This window comes from Rhinolophus sinicus, linkage group LG07, assembly GCF_036562045.2.
Source record: "Rhinolophus sinicus isolate RSC01 linkage group LG07, ASM3656204v1, whole genome shotgun sequence".
Classification (NCBI taxonomy): Eukaryota; Metazoa; Chordata; class Mammalia; order Chiroptera; family Rhinolophidae; genus Rhinolophus; species Rhinolophus sinicus.
The window spans coordinates 27,162,346-27,177,636 of record NC_133757.1 but is presented as its reverse complement, the minus strand read 5'-3'; the positions used below and the strand labels follow the sequence as shown (position 1 = coordinate 27,177,636).

Sequence of the window (15,291 nt, the reverse complement as noted above, 5' to 3'; positions counted from 1 at the left end):
CTGCTAATGTCTAACACAATGCCTAGCATTGCTTAAATATTCCTCCTCCGGGGGAGTGAAAAATCAGAACTGTTCAGGTGGCAAAATGCTTCATGTTTTGAGGTAAGGATTGAGGCTGGAAGAAAAACAAAGTGGAAGAACAGCCCATGAATGTCTACTCTAACTTGTATTAACTCAGTTCATAGTAGATAATCTCAATTTATTGAAAATAATAGTTACATACTATTTGTTTTTTGTTGTTGTTTTTTTTAATATAAATACTAAATATTCCTTATGGTTTAAAACAATATTGTGTATTCAGAGATTAGGTTATAGAGAAAAATGCCAGTAGAGAGGAGTGCAAAAACTTTTTTTTGTAAAGATAGAGAAAAAAGGTTTCAAGATAATTTTTAAATTGTCTCATCAGTTTATAAAGATATATGTGTGTATATATATATATGTGTAAGTCAGAAAAAATTCTAGTATATATTTATGTGATACGCATGTGTGTGTAATAGAAGAAATTCTAGTATCATATGACACCTTTGATTTAAGCTTCAGATATATTGATAGAATAAACAAATTATTACTTAGAATCATAGCTTTTTAGATTCTGAAGGGATCACAGAGATTATCTAGTTCAATATTTGCCAAATAGTTTGGAGAATAATGTTAATGCTTGTTCTGTGGGGGGAAAAAGAGAGTTCTGTGCTCAAATACGTTGGGGAAATGCTGGGTTAAATAACATTTAATAAATTTTTACTTTGGGAATTCTACGGGTTAAGCTAAGTTCATGGTGATATGTGCATTTCCAAAACTTAATTGATTAAAAAACCAAAACAAAAAACCCAACCTTTTCAGTCTTATAAAACTAGTTTTATATGTCCTTAGAACTAAACATAAGAAAAGCTAACTGATCTGGTCCAATTTCTTTATTTTATAAATTAAACAACAGTAGCCTGAAAACGTTAATGTCACTTGCTCTAGATTACATACAATTTATAAGTGGCAGAGCTAAGAGTTGAATGCAAATTTCCTGATTCCCAGTTCTGTGGGTTTTTTTCCCTACTCTACCACCATTAAGGAATTTGTTTCTTAACTTTCATAAAATGTTTATCTAAAATTATGTTATTTTTACCCATGAAAGTCTTCATTTGGGTGCCAATCCCTGGATTCTTCCATAGAATTAGGTGGGGGATTTACATCTTCATCAGAATCCCAGACATCCATTCCAAGATTACTAGAGGAGAAATATCAGTAAGAAAATTTAAATTCAATCAGAAACAGGGTCATAGGCTTTTAAACACACAAGCACAAAATAAGGGAAAAAAAAAAAAAGCAAATATGCACACTGCATTTTGGAAAAATCTACAGATATTTTGCCATTTTGCTTTAGTGGAAAGAATGAAGCTTAAGAACCATGAGGTAAAAGGTCAATCAGTCAAGTAAAATCTGAGAGGATTTTCAACTGTTAGGATGTAAACATTATCTCCAATGGCCAAGAGATCGTAAAAATTAAGGGCTTAAGGAACAGGCACTATAAGGAAAGGTTAATAGAAGAGATAAAGGGGGAGTGGGAATAAGGTCAGGGGTATTCAAGTACTGAACATCAGATTTCCCTAACTCCACTCTTCCATGTACCTTCTCTGAGGACCCATACTTTCACCATACAAAATTCCACTGTTGAATGCCTTGCTCCAGCACCAGTCATCAATTCACTCATTCATCCATTCAGCAAGTATTTTTCAGGTGCCCAAAATGTGCCAGGCAGTGTTTAAACACTTAGAGATGCATCCTAGCCCATCTTTTAAAATTTATATCCAAGTGACTTGCTTGCTGCAGTTTTTAAATAACGTGGACATAGATTTTTCCCACCAAAGAAAAAGTCCTCTATGATACATCGTCTTAGTATCATGAAACAGTATAGACTTCAAGAAGTAACTGCATCTTTTATCTATTTACTATTTACATAGTGGCTTAATATCCACTATGCTGCTGTTTCTAAAAGGCAATCTCAAAATATTACCATAGATCCATAGATTATGATCGACAGCTGCACTAAGGAGGCCAACCATTTATTTACTTAGGGGGATATTTTTGAGTTTACTCAGCTTGATGGCAGTCCAGGAATTAGGGTTAATCATTTATATGGTCTAGCACATTGGTTCCCAATCCTGAGAAGCTTTCAAAAGTCAAATTCCTGATTCCTCTCCCCTGATACTAAACCTATTAAATTAGTAGCTCATATGGTGGGGCCTAGGAATCTGTCTTTTTATAACATTCTCTAGCTGATTCTGCTGTATTGCCAAATTCAGAAACTACCATTCTAGAAGAGGCACCCCAAGGGCCTCTTCTATGATAAAGGTGACTGACTGATATATTTAAAACTTTTTCAGTTTAAAATAATTTCTGCCATGTACTATGAGGCCAAATTTAGGAGATGACAAAGTCTGAATTTTTGACAAATACAATGGCAAGATTTGTAACTAACATTCTTTAGGATAATTTTCCAAAACTTCTGAATATATTGAACACAAAAATTAGTTATGGCCATCAGACTGTCTTAATGATATATCAATGAATTCTTTTTTAGTTTCTATATTTAACAATGAGAGTTGTAACAAAGGTTATACTTTAAGAAACCTGCAAAGGATAAGAGAGAAATTTTACTAAAGTAATAAGATCCTTGGATAAGATACAACTCACAATAGGGTTTAAAATTTACCTTCTCATGGGTTGCGTTTTGAGATCCGCTAAGTATACACATCCATCTATTTGATGACCACGGGCCTCACCAAAAGCTAAAAGCAATCAATGAAGAATATTGATCAAATAAAATTAATGAGATAAATTATGTGACAAGATCCTTAGATTTCTCTAACCAACTAGCAGATTATGTAACAAATTGATTTATTATAGCAGCAGTGATAAGATTCTAAAAATTTACAGTTTTCTTGTTTGTTTTCGTAAAGGGATATAGTAAAAATCTACTTAAAATGTATTAAGTGGAAAATGTGCTAACCCTAAAACAAAATAACTTAGAATAAGAAAAAAGCATTATTATCCATATTTTGCTGCATATTCATTTACACGGCACTAGATGTTTTTATAACATTGGTCCTTGATTTTAGCTAAACTTTATAAAAATACCTTGAATTGCTGTATCTGGATCCCAGCCTTCCACATCGATAAGGTACCTGAATAAAAATATCATTTCAATTTTACAAAATAAGTGAGGCTGAATTTTAAAATTTTCCTCTACCACCCATATCATTCTTACCTACATATAAGGTATCCTGTTCTGTTAATTCCATTAGTGCAATGAACTCCAATGAGTTTATCTATAAAATGTAAAGAAACATTAAAGAGTATGAAAAAAATAAGAATAGTACAATAAAAAGCATGTTTTATACACAACTTATAATAATTTTTAATAAAAATATCTATTACTGATAGAATTCTTAGTCATTGTATTTAAATCTAATATGTCAAAGGGACACTATCAAAGATTCAGGAAAGAAATAGGCTTTCTTTGTTGACTATAGTTTTAAAGATGAATTTTTTAAGTTAGTCAAATGAAAGACAAAGTTTATATCATGTTCATGAATAACATGCTTCAAACATTATTCAGAAAAAAATGATTTAGAACTTACTTCTTTCATCTTAATTGCTTTTACATTCGATCAAACGTACTAATACTTTCTGATTACTAGAAATATCTATGACACCATTTCTCTTTTGAGGTACATTATTACCACAGCTGAAGAATTAAAAGATGAATCTACTGACCTTTGTGAATGGGCCAGGAACCTTTTTATTCATGGTCGGGGTGACTTATCTTAAAAAGTTTCCCTGCACATGAGGTTAAAATTTGAATACTTTCCTATAGAAGGTGCGTTTTGAAAGGCATATTCATCTCCTGGTTATCGTTCTGAGGCAATTTTTCAGTAAGATTCATGCTCTAGGTTTTTTTTCCCCCCTTCACTTGTATTTATCTTACATTCACCTTTTCTACCCTCCTAATCCCTAGTACTATTCCTTCTCAAGAGTTGATTTGCCACCTCTCCACAGGACCATGTCTGAAGGTTCAGAAAGCATTATTTTAGTGTCTGTTAGGACACTTTCAACTGACAGAAAAGTTACAACTCACCGTTCCAGATCTTTAAATTGCTTTCAAATACCATAAATTTCTGTGTTAACATATTTAGAATGGGTTTATAATAAGGGATTTTAGAGACCTGTTTTCATTACTTATTTTGTGTTTCGAACAAAATAGAATTTATTTTTCTAGAAAATAACAGAAGTAATTTATAGTATTTTTATATGTGAAAGAATGATCACTATTAGACTTAGAAACTTTTTTCTGATATGTACGTGTTTTTTCCAAATATCCTTATATGGATTTATAACAAAAAAATTAAGGGGGAGGTTTTCACTTGAGCAACGATGGTTGAGGGAATTCCAGTTGAATCTGCCCAGCAACTCAATGAGTTCAGAGTCTAGAAGGTGAAGACACGCAAGTAAACAAAGCATTTATCATAAGACTCATAATAAATGCACACAGAGGTGCTATCAGAGTATATAAGAGCGAACCCTTAATTTCATACTGGGGGAAAGAAGGTTTCAGAGGGAATGTTTGAAAGAAACATTTAGATAATCTTCAGAAATATGAGGAATCACCACATGAACAAGATGGAAAACATTTCAGTAATAGTACATGTAAAGGCAAGGAGTATAATGTGTGGGAAACAGACATGTGAAGTATATGTAAAACAGACTTATGAGACTGTTAAGAAAGGAGGTCAAGAATCAAGCCATGAAACATCCTATGTCCCCTTAAGGAATCTGGTGCTTATTAGATGGGATGCCACTGAAGGACTCAAGGGAGTGACCTGATAAGATGTGCATTTTAGAAAGGTAAATTGGAAGTTTGGGGGAATGATTGGTGGGAGGAGAGGCAAGAAATCTACTTAGGAGGCCATTATAATAATCATAATAACTAAGATCAGAGAGGATGGGAGTAGATCTGGAGAAAAGAGAGAGTTCAGTTTTTGACATGTTCAGTTTATTGGTGCCAGATGAACCCCTTGGTGAAGATACTAGATGTCTTTGAATACGGACAGGGCTCAGTGTTCAAAGGTCTGCGCTAGATACATAGATTTGGGTACCTAAAGTTTAAGCCACAGGAAAAGACGAGACAAAGTGAATTGAGTGAAAAGAGAGCTTCGGACAGATCTATTTTTTTTTTTTTTTTTTTAAATCAAACCATCTCATTGAAGGTCTTGGGGAAAGAGTCTAAGGGCTGAGAAGACAATGAGATCTGATGTCCTCAACCAGACTGGGATCTTCCCAGCTTTGCAGTTGCCAAAAGTAGAACAGAATCTTGAGAAACACTAGGTATTATGGATTTGAATGGAACAAATAAATGAAAAACAAGACAGCTAGAAGACTAAAAAACATTTAGATAAGTAGAAGAAAAATAAGAAAAACAGTATCGTAAAAAGAAAAAACTTTTAAGGAAGGAATGAACAACAGAAGTTAAACATACAGAGATTCAAGCAAGGTAGGGATGGGTTGTAGAAATCAGATTAAAGGTGGTAAGAATTTCTTTAGTGAATGGGAATAAAAGAAACGGAAACAATGAGTAGAGAAAACTCTTCTTAATTAAAAGCATAATCAGTAAAGGAAGGGAAACAGAGTGAAAGACTAAATCAGGTTGCAAGATGGAGAAGAGGGTATTACTTTAAGATAGTGGAGACCTGTGCATGTTTTTATGTTGATATTATAGAGATGAGAATAAATGAAAAAATGTCCTGCAGAAGGCAGGATTGGAGAGAATGTCCAGTAAAGGTAGAGAATTAGTTTGCTTTTCTTAAGAAAGCAAAGGGAAGGAAGATTATGAAAATACAATACAGTAAGATAAGCGAGGAAGGGATATAATACTTGATGTCCTCTCTTTTCACTGAGAAGTGGGAAGCTATATTACTGCTAAGAACGAGGAAAATGAATATGGTACAGAGGCAAGATTTGGAAGCAGACAAGTGAGCTGACTAGGGATAGGGAGAAGACTGCAAAGCAGCATTGAGAACCTAGCTGAAACCCTTAATCATCAATCCATGCTAACACCCATCCACACTGTGGAGGTATTTTTTTCTAACATGCAAGAGATGAGAATGAGGACTATACATTAAGCCAGAGTTGAGTATTTCCATTGGAATTTAGAGAATATTTCTTCAAGATCTATCGCTGACTAACTTTGGCGATAAGGATAAAGAAGGGATGTATATCTTTTCAGTCCATACACGAAACTTTTTTTTCTCTACTTGGTTTTTAAAATTAAGAGCCTAAGATCAGATCAATGTTCTAGTGTCTAAAGCATCACAAACTTTCTGGTATCACAGACTAAAATGCAACGTTATGCTGCTTGGCGGAACCCAGTAAGAACAGGGTTCATTCAATCTGTCTCCCTAATATAAACAGTTGAACTAACAGCACTTAGTGCCCCCTCCCCTCTGCCTAATCTTTGGAGAAAATAAACTAATGAAGCTCTTTTCGATTTGCTGGGACAGAGTAAAATGAGAAGCCCTGGGTCCAGAACAAGGCTGCTGTGGTTGACATCGTAACCATTCTGATCAGCCTAAAACCAGGAAACCAATTCTACTTCCCAGGCTCTTACTAAACAGCTGGTTAAAGAGCAGCCATTAGCAATGCATCTGAAATAAGTCACTTCCCAAGAAGAAGTAGCCCTGGTCTTTTGAAATTCTTCTTCCCTAAGGCCAGGAGACTAGGTAGGCACTACAAATTTCACCCTTTTCTTTCTATTCATTCACCCCTCCCCCCACCCAAAAAAGGGTTTCTTGTCTCTTTTACATTTCTGGATGTAAAAAAAAATTGCTTATTTCAGGAGATTCCTGCAGATAGGTAAGGGAGAATTGGCATCTGTTGTAATTATTTAGCCCCTGTAATTCTTTCTGTAACAAGCAGATACAGGAAAAGGACAACTATGATGTTTATCCTTTAGGATATGTTTGTCCATTATTTGTAAATACAATTATATAATGATGCTGTCGTTTAAAAGTATCTCACAAGCATTTTGCCAAATGACTAAATATTCTTCTTTTACTTGGGCTTTAACATCTGCCTAGTATATACCATGTGTATGTACATGCCATAATTTATTTAACCAATTTCATGTTAATGATCTTTTAGGAGCTTTCCAACTTTTCAATATTATAAACATACCAATGGACATCCTCATAAATACACGTTTACATATACCTCTATTTATTTAGGAAAGACCCCCCATCTCCCCATAGATTCATGGAGTTAAAAAGGTTTTTACAAGTTTTTAAGTTTTAGCTTTCTTTTCTGTATAAAGCCAAATTGTACACCGAAAAGACTAAGATGTACCTTACTTTATGATATACAGTCTTTCAAGAAAAGTTATTTCTAAGTCAATTTTTAAATACTGACTTACATTTTTATGTGTTCTCAGGGTATCAGCATATAAGGAATGCTGTAGGGGATCTATTTGAAAAGCAAATACTCATCTCTCAATGTACCATTTCTGTATGCTTTACTTTCCCTAAAGCAAGTTTTCTTAAAATAAGGGACATGCACACATTATAATGGGAAATCTTTGATAATGTCCTTTCAACTTGAAGTATTTGAGCAAAATACGTGTATCACGTTTAAGTGATCTATAATAATTTTTACTAAAATAATCTTTATCAATCAAGTAAAAACAGTTGGATTCTATCAAACATTGCTAATTACCATTTTCTGCATTTTCCCAAAGGAATTTTCTCACGCACTTTTTGAACTGCAGAATAGTAGTATTATCAGGGACTTCAAGTCCAACAGTGTAAAGTTTTTTATAATGAACACTTTTAGGTAAGTCCTAGAAACAAAGGAAAATAGAACACAACAATTACAAGTTATTAAAAACAAATTCTTCAACCCAATAAAACTCATAATTCAGTATTTTAAAAATAGGGTACAATGATTACATTGAAGGCACACTTTAGACCAATTTGTGTAGAACTCTTGAATACTACATGAAAGACACTAAAAAATAAGCCCAATTCCCAGTGGCACATGATAATCATGAGTTAAGGATTCAAATGATTAATCAGACACAGGGTCAACCTAATATACAAACTTAGTGTTAACTCCACAATTGGTGTTAGGATTCCAGATGTCAGCTTAGGTTATGTTTAGTAAGCCTGTTTTAAAGTGCTTACATGTTTCCCTGACTGATTTAAAATTATGCAAGAGAATCTACAGAGGGTGCCAAAAAATATATATACACGTTTTAAGAAAGGAAAAAACTACATTAAAATTGTAATACCCAATATATACCAATAACAAAAGATGAATACAACTCATGTGTATACATTTTTTTTGGCACTCCCAGTATAAGTGAGGCTCTAAGAACAAAAAGGACTAATTTCATCATTTAAGTAAAATCAATTAATCAATTAACAAGACTCAGTTAAAGAATACCAATGTTGGCAATGAGTGTAAATGTGTAAGATCAGATCTTAGGAGCAGATAATATATTTGGAAAACCCAGGGTAATCACCCTTGAACATTTACATGCTGAATAAAACAACTGGTTATATGTGCAGCAGTTCAGCAGTGGCTGTAAATACTAGGCCTTGAAGAATAGGTGGATTTTGGGCAAGGATGGAGAGAAAAAAATTCCAAGTTTATGGAATGATTTGAGGCACACAATCAAGAATGAACATAGAATGTTCATGAGATAGTGCAGAGATATACCTAATTAGAGGAGATGGTATGTTGTAAGGGACTGAGAAGAGTTAAGGTGAGAGGGGGACCAGATTAAACTGCGCCTCACAAGTTGGGGAGAGGAATTTACATGTGATACATTAAAAACAGGGAGGAGGGCAAAGAGAATGAAGACTTTTTTTAGAAAGAAACTAGAACTGGCATGAAAATTTTGTTTAAGGACAACTAAGAATGGAAAAGACTAGCTGCTGAGATATCAGGTGAAACACCTAGAGAATCTGAGATACATTTCACAACGAAAAATCTACAGGTTTTAGTCCTTGATCTGACGTAAGGTACCAGGACAGAAGACTCAAGGGATTAAAACCTGACAGGCTGAGGAGAAACAGGGCAGCTCGAGAGAGTGCTAATTTGTATTTTTGGGAAGGGGTGGTGTTTAAAAAATGAATGTATGTTTAGTTTTATGTATGTTGAACTATGATATGGCAGCAACGTATCCAAGACAAAATGTCAATCAGGGTAAATGAGAGATGACATCTTTGATGGCACCAATCCAATTGAATAGCAAGGTTCAAAAGTTATTTTCCTCTAGAGCAAGGTTTTAAAACTCTTGCTCACTAAGATTGGGGATGGGGGGTGGGCAGGGAGTACTGTCCCTAAGATCAGGGATGGGGCGGGGGGGACTAGAGGATGATGATGAGGCCTAGTGGGTCCTTAATCTCCTACTTCAATCAGCACAACTTCGTTTACTTGCTTCATATAATGGACTTCAGAGCAAGGTTTAATGGAAATGATTTTGATGCTAAAGAAAGTTCGAAAAACACTGTTGTGGAGTAACACCTGTCTCATGTTTTTTCCTTTTCTTTATCTTTTCCTCTTTTGCTTTCTTTTCCATCATACACTCTTTTCCTTTCTTTTGTTTTCTGTTCACTTTTTGCTTTCCTTTTCTATGTCCATCTATTAATACATTTCTTACTTCTAGTTATTTTGTTCTCTTAAAATAATAAAATTCCATTTTTCTTCTCTTTGCACAATCCAAGATTTTAGAAAAGAATATACTGTATGATTATATGAAGGATTTAGAAGATTTCTAAGAGATTACACATGGTTAATTCTGAAATTTATATTTAAAAAATCAAGAGGATATCTCAATTCACTTTCCAAACACAATATTAAATCTTTTCTATTTTAAGACCTATCCATGATAATGAAATACATTTGTAACTTTACCTTCACTTCATAATATCTTGTGGTATATGTTAAATCGATAATTAATCCAAGCTCCACATTTAGTGCTTTTATTGCACTAACCAAGTCTTTTGGTGTAAACTTCTGGGTTGGAGTAAGTCTCTGATTAACTGCCTATAATGAAAATGAACAATAAGGTTACATGATAAAGATGAAATGTAAATACTTAACATAAAACAAAGGAGAAAAAAACATAAGGCAAAAAGAATCAGTGAGAATTTTCATAGCTTTAGGAACACTGACAAAGCTGTTAACAAATTAAGAGCTGTAAGAAGAGCCTAAACATATTTACATCTTTTGCTTCAGTGATTTTACGTCTAGGAAATTATCCTAAGGCAACTATTAGAGATGTGGGGGAAAAAGAGATTGGGTATCAGAACATTCACTGCACCGTTATTTATAATAGTAAAAATACTTTGTACAAAGGGTCCAAAACAAAGGGTTATATGTAAACACTATAATTTGGGAAGCTTTGAAGAGCTATAGAAAAATATATGTCATTATATCTCCTTAGAAGAATTCGAAGAAATTGTGAATTCCCGGTTATTTTCTTGGAGCATGTTCAGCTTCCCAAAACAACTAAGGGTTTCTTGGGTCACCTAAGCTGAGGAATGAAGAACCTGCAGAGAAGTCTGATCCACCAGGCTCTGCATCAGATCTCCACAGATGTATAAAATACACATGCTTTATTTCTGTAAAATAGTTTATAACTCTTAGAGCAGTGCTGCCCAACGGAAACATAAGCCACATATGTTTTAAAATTTAAAATTTTCTAGTAGCCACACTCAAAAAATAAAGATACAGATGAAACTAATTTTAACATGTTATTTAACTCAACATATCTGAAGTATTATTTCAACATGAAATTAATAAAAAATTGAAATTTTACTTTGTTTTCTTTTTTACTAAGGTTCGGTATCTACCTTGTAATTTACACTTACAGTACATCTTAATGTGGATTTGCCACATTTCAAGTGCTCAATGGCCACGTGTGGCTGGCTGGCTACCATATTGCATAGCACAATTTTAGAGTATTTCTGATCTCCAAAGACTCACAAGGCCTATAGGCACTGGTTCTGCAACTACAACAAAAAAGAACTAATTAAAACTCTCTACACTGAAGTTTAGTTTAGAATCTATGGGAGGAATTTCCTGAAGAACTTCTGCAGGCTATGTTCATCTTCAGAAATTCAGAAAGTACTTCATTCAATTAATATTAATGGGTTTGGTTCTAATAAAATTCTTCCCAATTAGCAAAAATCGTATTTATTCTGGTTGACATCTGTAATTTTCTGTATGAGGATATATTTCCTTCATGTAAAAAAGAAGTGTAAATACATTTGTTATCTTGTGACAGCACTCCTTCCCTCTTTCCAATAGGATAGACAGCTGTGATATTGTGGGTAGAACTCTGGAGAATCATAAAAAGTGGGTACAGTCACAGTTCCACTATTACCTTGTTGTATAATCTTAGAGAAGTCACTAAAGTTCTCTGGGCCCTGGTTTATACATCTTTAAAATAAGGTAGATTGACTCCATCAGTGATTCCCAAACCTAGATGCCCACTGTAATCACCTGAAGAAACTTAGAAAAAACAAAAAAATTTCTAGACTGCACCCTGAGCTACTGAAACAGTTTTCTGTGAGGTGGAGTCTGGGCACTGTTTTTAAGCTCACCTGGTGATTCAGAGGCCACCAGAAATGGTAGTCTTAAGACCAGCATTTGGAAACTACTGCACTGTTTACCCTGAGATTCACTTTAGTTCTAAAATTAACTATGCATCCAGGTAGATAATTTCCTCTTTCAAATATCCTAACCTGAAGTCGTAAGGCTGAATTAGCCAAAGAATATCATATCCACTTTCTAATAGTTTGAGACATTTAGAACAGACATCTAAAATGAAATGAGGCTTACTCTTTTTCTCTATGTGTTAGCTTCACTCTGCTTCTAAACACTGAGTGATCTTTAATTCAAAGACCAAATATAAGATCAGAAATTAAACTAGTTGCAAATAAACGTAGCTGCAAATGAATGTATGAAGCAGATGTTTCACTCTTGAAGTACCAAGAGCTGAAAATACATGACTTGAGAGTATTTTCTAAGCCCTTCCTACATCTATCTTTCTTTCTAATATCTTTCTTCCTGCCTCTACCCTATGAAACAAGTTATTTGGGAATACACTTTCCTCAGAGTTATCCAGACTAGCTGATTTACATTTTGAACTTCTTTGCTCCAAAGGAAGAGAAAAAAAAAAAGCTTCTATATCTTCTCAAAGCTGATCAATCATCTGTCCTATTCCCTCCAACTGTCCAGAGCTTACAAAGACCTGCAGAACATGAGGTAGTACAGTTCTGATGCCTATTAATATGACCTTAGGTGAAGGCAAATACCACTTACAGGAAGCTTAATAGTCTAATCACAAAATAATCGCATCAAGGGATATAACCGAGGTCATTAGCTATGCTAACTAGAAGAGAAAAAAACCCACACAAACCCTCAGAAACAGTTCAAAGTCTTGCATGCTGTTCCTGTAGCTGTTTGTCAGTGCCATGTCCATTACACTTCAGCATGTCACAAGGCATGTTGCAGCATCCTATTAAAAGCACCTCTGACTATCCACCTGAGGGCTTTCTCTGGTCTGTATGCACAGCGTAGCACAGAGAAGTTTTAATGGCCACAAGAAAAGATCTCAAAGATAGATGACAGTCTGAGGAAAATTACCCCTTAGTTGGATAACTCTGAGGTGTATTCTGAACTGAATTCCCTAAAAGGGATTGAGCTTGCCCAGAGTGATAACCTGGTAACACATCCTTTACTGGCTTCCTTCACTTTCCTGTTTCACATCGTCAAACTCTCATGATGGTGCTTGCTGGGATCACCACTTGAAATCAAATCCTTTTCTCTGGGTCTGCTTCTGAGGGAACCCAAATTAAGGCCATTTATACAATTAGAATCTAAAATACAGGTGTGTCTATAGTGAGTTACATTTAAAGCACACAAACATTCACACAAGGGAAGTTACAGAATGCATACTATTGGGACAAGGTCTTTGTGATTAAGATCAGAGGCTTAGAAACGATCGGACCACCCTGGGCTTGAGTCCCAGTTCTGTCACTATTATGTGATTTGGACAAGTCACTTTTTTAAGCTTCAAGGTCATCATCTGTAAAACAGTACTTACATGATAGGATTGTTATGAGAATTAAATGGAATAATGCAAAAACGTTTAAAACAGGCCCCAGTGCATTCTACCTTTAAAATAAATGTAGTTAAGCGTATTCTTACATTGAAGTGGAGAATGGGAGTCTGCTTCATTAAATGAGATATACTGACTGAACACTAGTCAACTGGAAAGGAACTCTAGTCAACAAGAGGACACACATGATATATAGGCCACAAAGTGGAGGAATGTAACTCCTTGTCACCAAGGACTTGGCACATTTCAAAAAGGATTGTCCCGCTTTGGTCTACTGGAATTTTTTTTTGCATCAAATCGAATGTTAAATAAAATATTAACCGTGAATGAAAAATAATTTTGTAGTAGAGTTATCATTAAAAAAATCTCACAGGATTTTTCAATCAAATAGTAATCAGAATGAATCCAAGATTCTTACAATATAATTACAACATTAGAATTATTAGGTTGGTGCAAAAGTAACTGTAGTTTAAAAGGTTAAAAAAGCAAAAACCGCAATTACTTTTGCACCAACCTAATAAAAGGGATCTTGGAACTGAGGCTCTGATAAATTACTTGTCCAATGTCACAGGCTAAATGCCAGTCAATATTTTAATCCAGAAATTACCATCTTTAAACAGCTCATAATACCAGGCTGCATTGCTTGATTAAATACTCATTTTTCTCCCAGATACAAAGGTTCTAAGTTTCCATGTTTATATTAAACAAAGAAGAACACAGAATTTTAAAATTGTTGTCAAATGTTATATATGGATTATCTGGAGGTAAATCTATAATTTTGGTCAGTCTATAAATTTATCAGCATGTTCCTAAACTGCTGTTACTGCTCTTCAGTGGTATGCAAGTAAGGATAGTGCAACAGGTTTGCTTTTTGTATTATGATTAATAACAAAAAACTGCAGTTAACACAATGTACTACAAAGCCAAATATACGTTTTAAAAATTAATTCAATTTGGCAATAAAAATAAAAGAACTTCTAGTACATGGTACAACATGATGCACATTGAAATCATGCTTAGAGAGAGTAACTAGTCACAAAAAGGCCACATACTTATGATTCCATTCATATGAAATGTCCAGAAGAGGCAAATGTATAGAGACAGAAAGTAGATTAGTGGTTGGTTGCTGGGGGGGAGGGGGGAGAAAATGATGAATGACTGCTAATGGGTACAGTTTCCTTTTAAGGTGATGAAAATGATAATCTGGAATTACTGGTGATGATCACACAACTCAATCAATGTATTAAAAACCACTGAATTGTATACCTTAAAAGGGTGAATTTTATGGTTTGTGAATTCTATCTCAATATATTAAAAAAGTAACTTAAACACCACTGAAAAAGAAACATCCGAGTTAAATTAGGCAAATATAAAAGATTAAGACTTGTGTACTCACACTTTCCCAAGGTCAAGAGAAAGCAAGAGAAAATACAGCTGCCATAATTCTGAGGCCATCTAAAACATGGCATGGTTTCAAGCATCTTTTGATTTTTTTAGGAAATGCTATACAAAGAATTTGACAAATTGATAAAAGAATGTTGACTGTTTATGGAGGTAGGAACTAAAGAATTATCCCTCTTTTTTTTCGATTATAACTTTTAAATAGATATAATATAAAACTCAAAATATTAGTAACATCAGGATTAAAGATCTTTTCTTTCAAGAGTATTTAATCTTGTTAAGTCTGTTTTCAGTAAAATAAGTTTAACCATTAAAAAGTAATTGAATTTGGCAACAAAAAGAAATGAAGTGTGATACATGCTATGACACGGATGAACCTTAAAAACATGATACAGAAACCAGTCACAAAAGACTGATACTGTATTATTCCGTTTAGATGAAATGTCCAGAACAGTTAAATTTATGAACACACAAAGGAGACTGGTGGTTGCCTAGGGGAAAGGGGGTGGGAGGAAAGGAGAAAGGGGAATGACTGCTAGTAAGCATAGGGGTTTTTTTTGAGGAGGTGATGAAATGTTCTAAAATTGTGGTGACAGCTGCACAACTCCATAAACATATTAAACACTACTGAATTGTATACTTAAATAGGTGAATTTTACAGTATGTGAATTATATATCAATAAAGCTATTATTTAAAAATTAATTCAAAACTACTC

General features: G+C 34.2%; 1 protein-coding gene across 1 annotated transcript in view; it reads right to left on the bottom strand.

The window, feature by feature from the left end:
- LOC109443880 (uncharacterized) overlaps window positions 1-15,291 on the bottom strand; it is a 37,499-nt gene that overhangs the window by 5,525 nt on the left and 16,683 nt on the right. The window contains exons 3-8 of the mRNA XM_019724763.2: window positions 9,961-10,092; window positions 7,756-7,879; window positions 3,260-3,320; window positions 3,130-3,176; window positions 2,705-2,780; window positions 1,118-1,219 (exon numbers count right to left, since the gene is read on the bottom strand). Of these exons, the coding sequence (XP_019580322.2) occupies window positions 1,118-1,219; window positions 2,705-2,780; window positions 3,130-3,176; window positions 3,260-3,320; window positions 7,756-7,879; window positions 9,961-10,092 (542 nt within the window). The remainder of the gene's footprint in view (window positions 1-1,117; window positions 1,220-2,704; window positions 2,781-3,129; window positions 3,177-3,259; window positions 3,321-7,755; window positions 7,880-9,960; window positions 10,093-15,291) is intronic.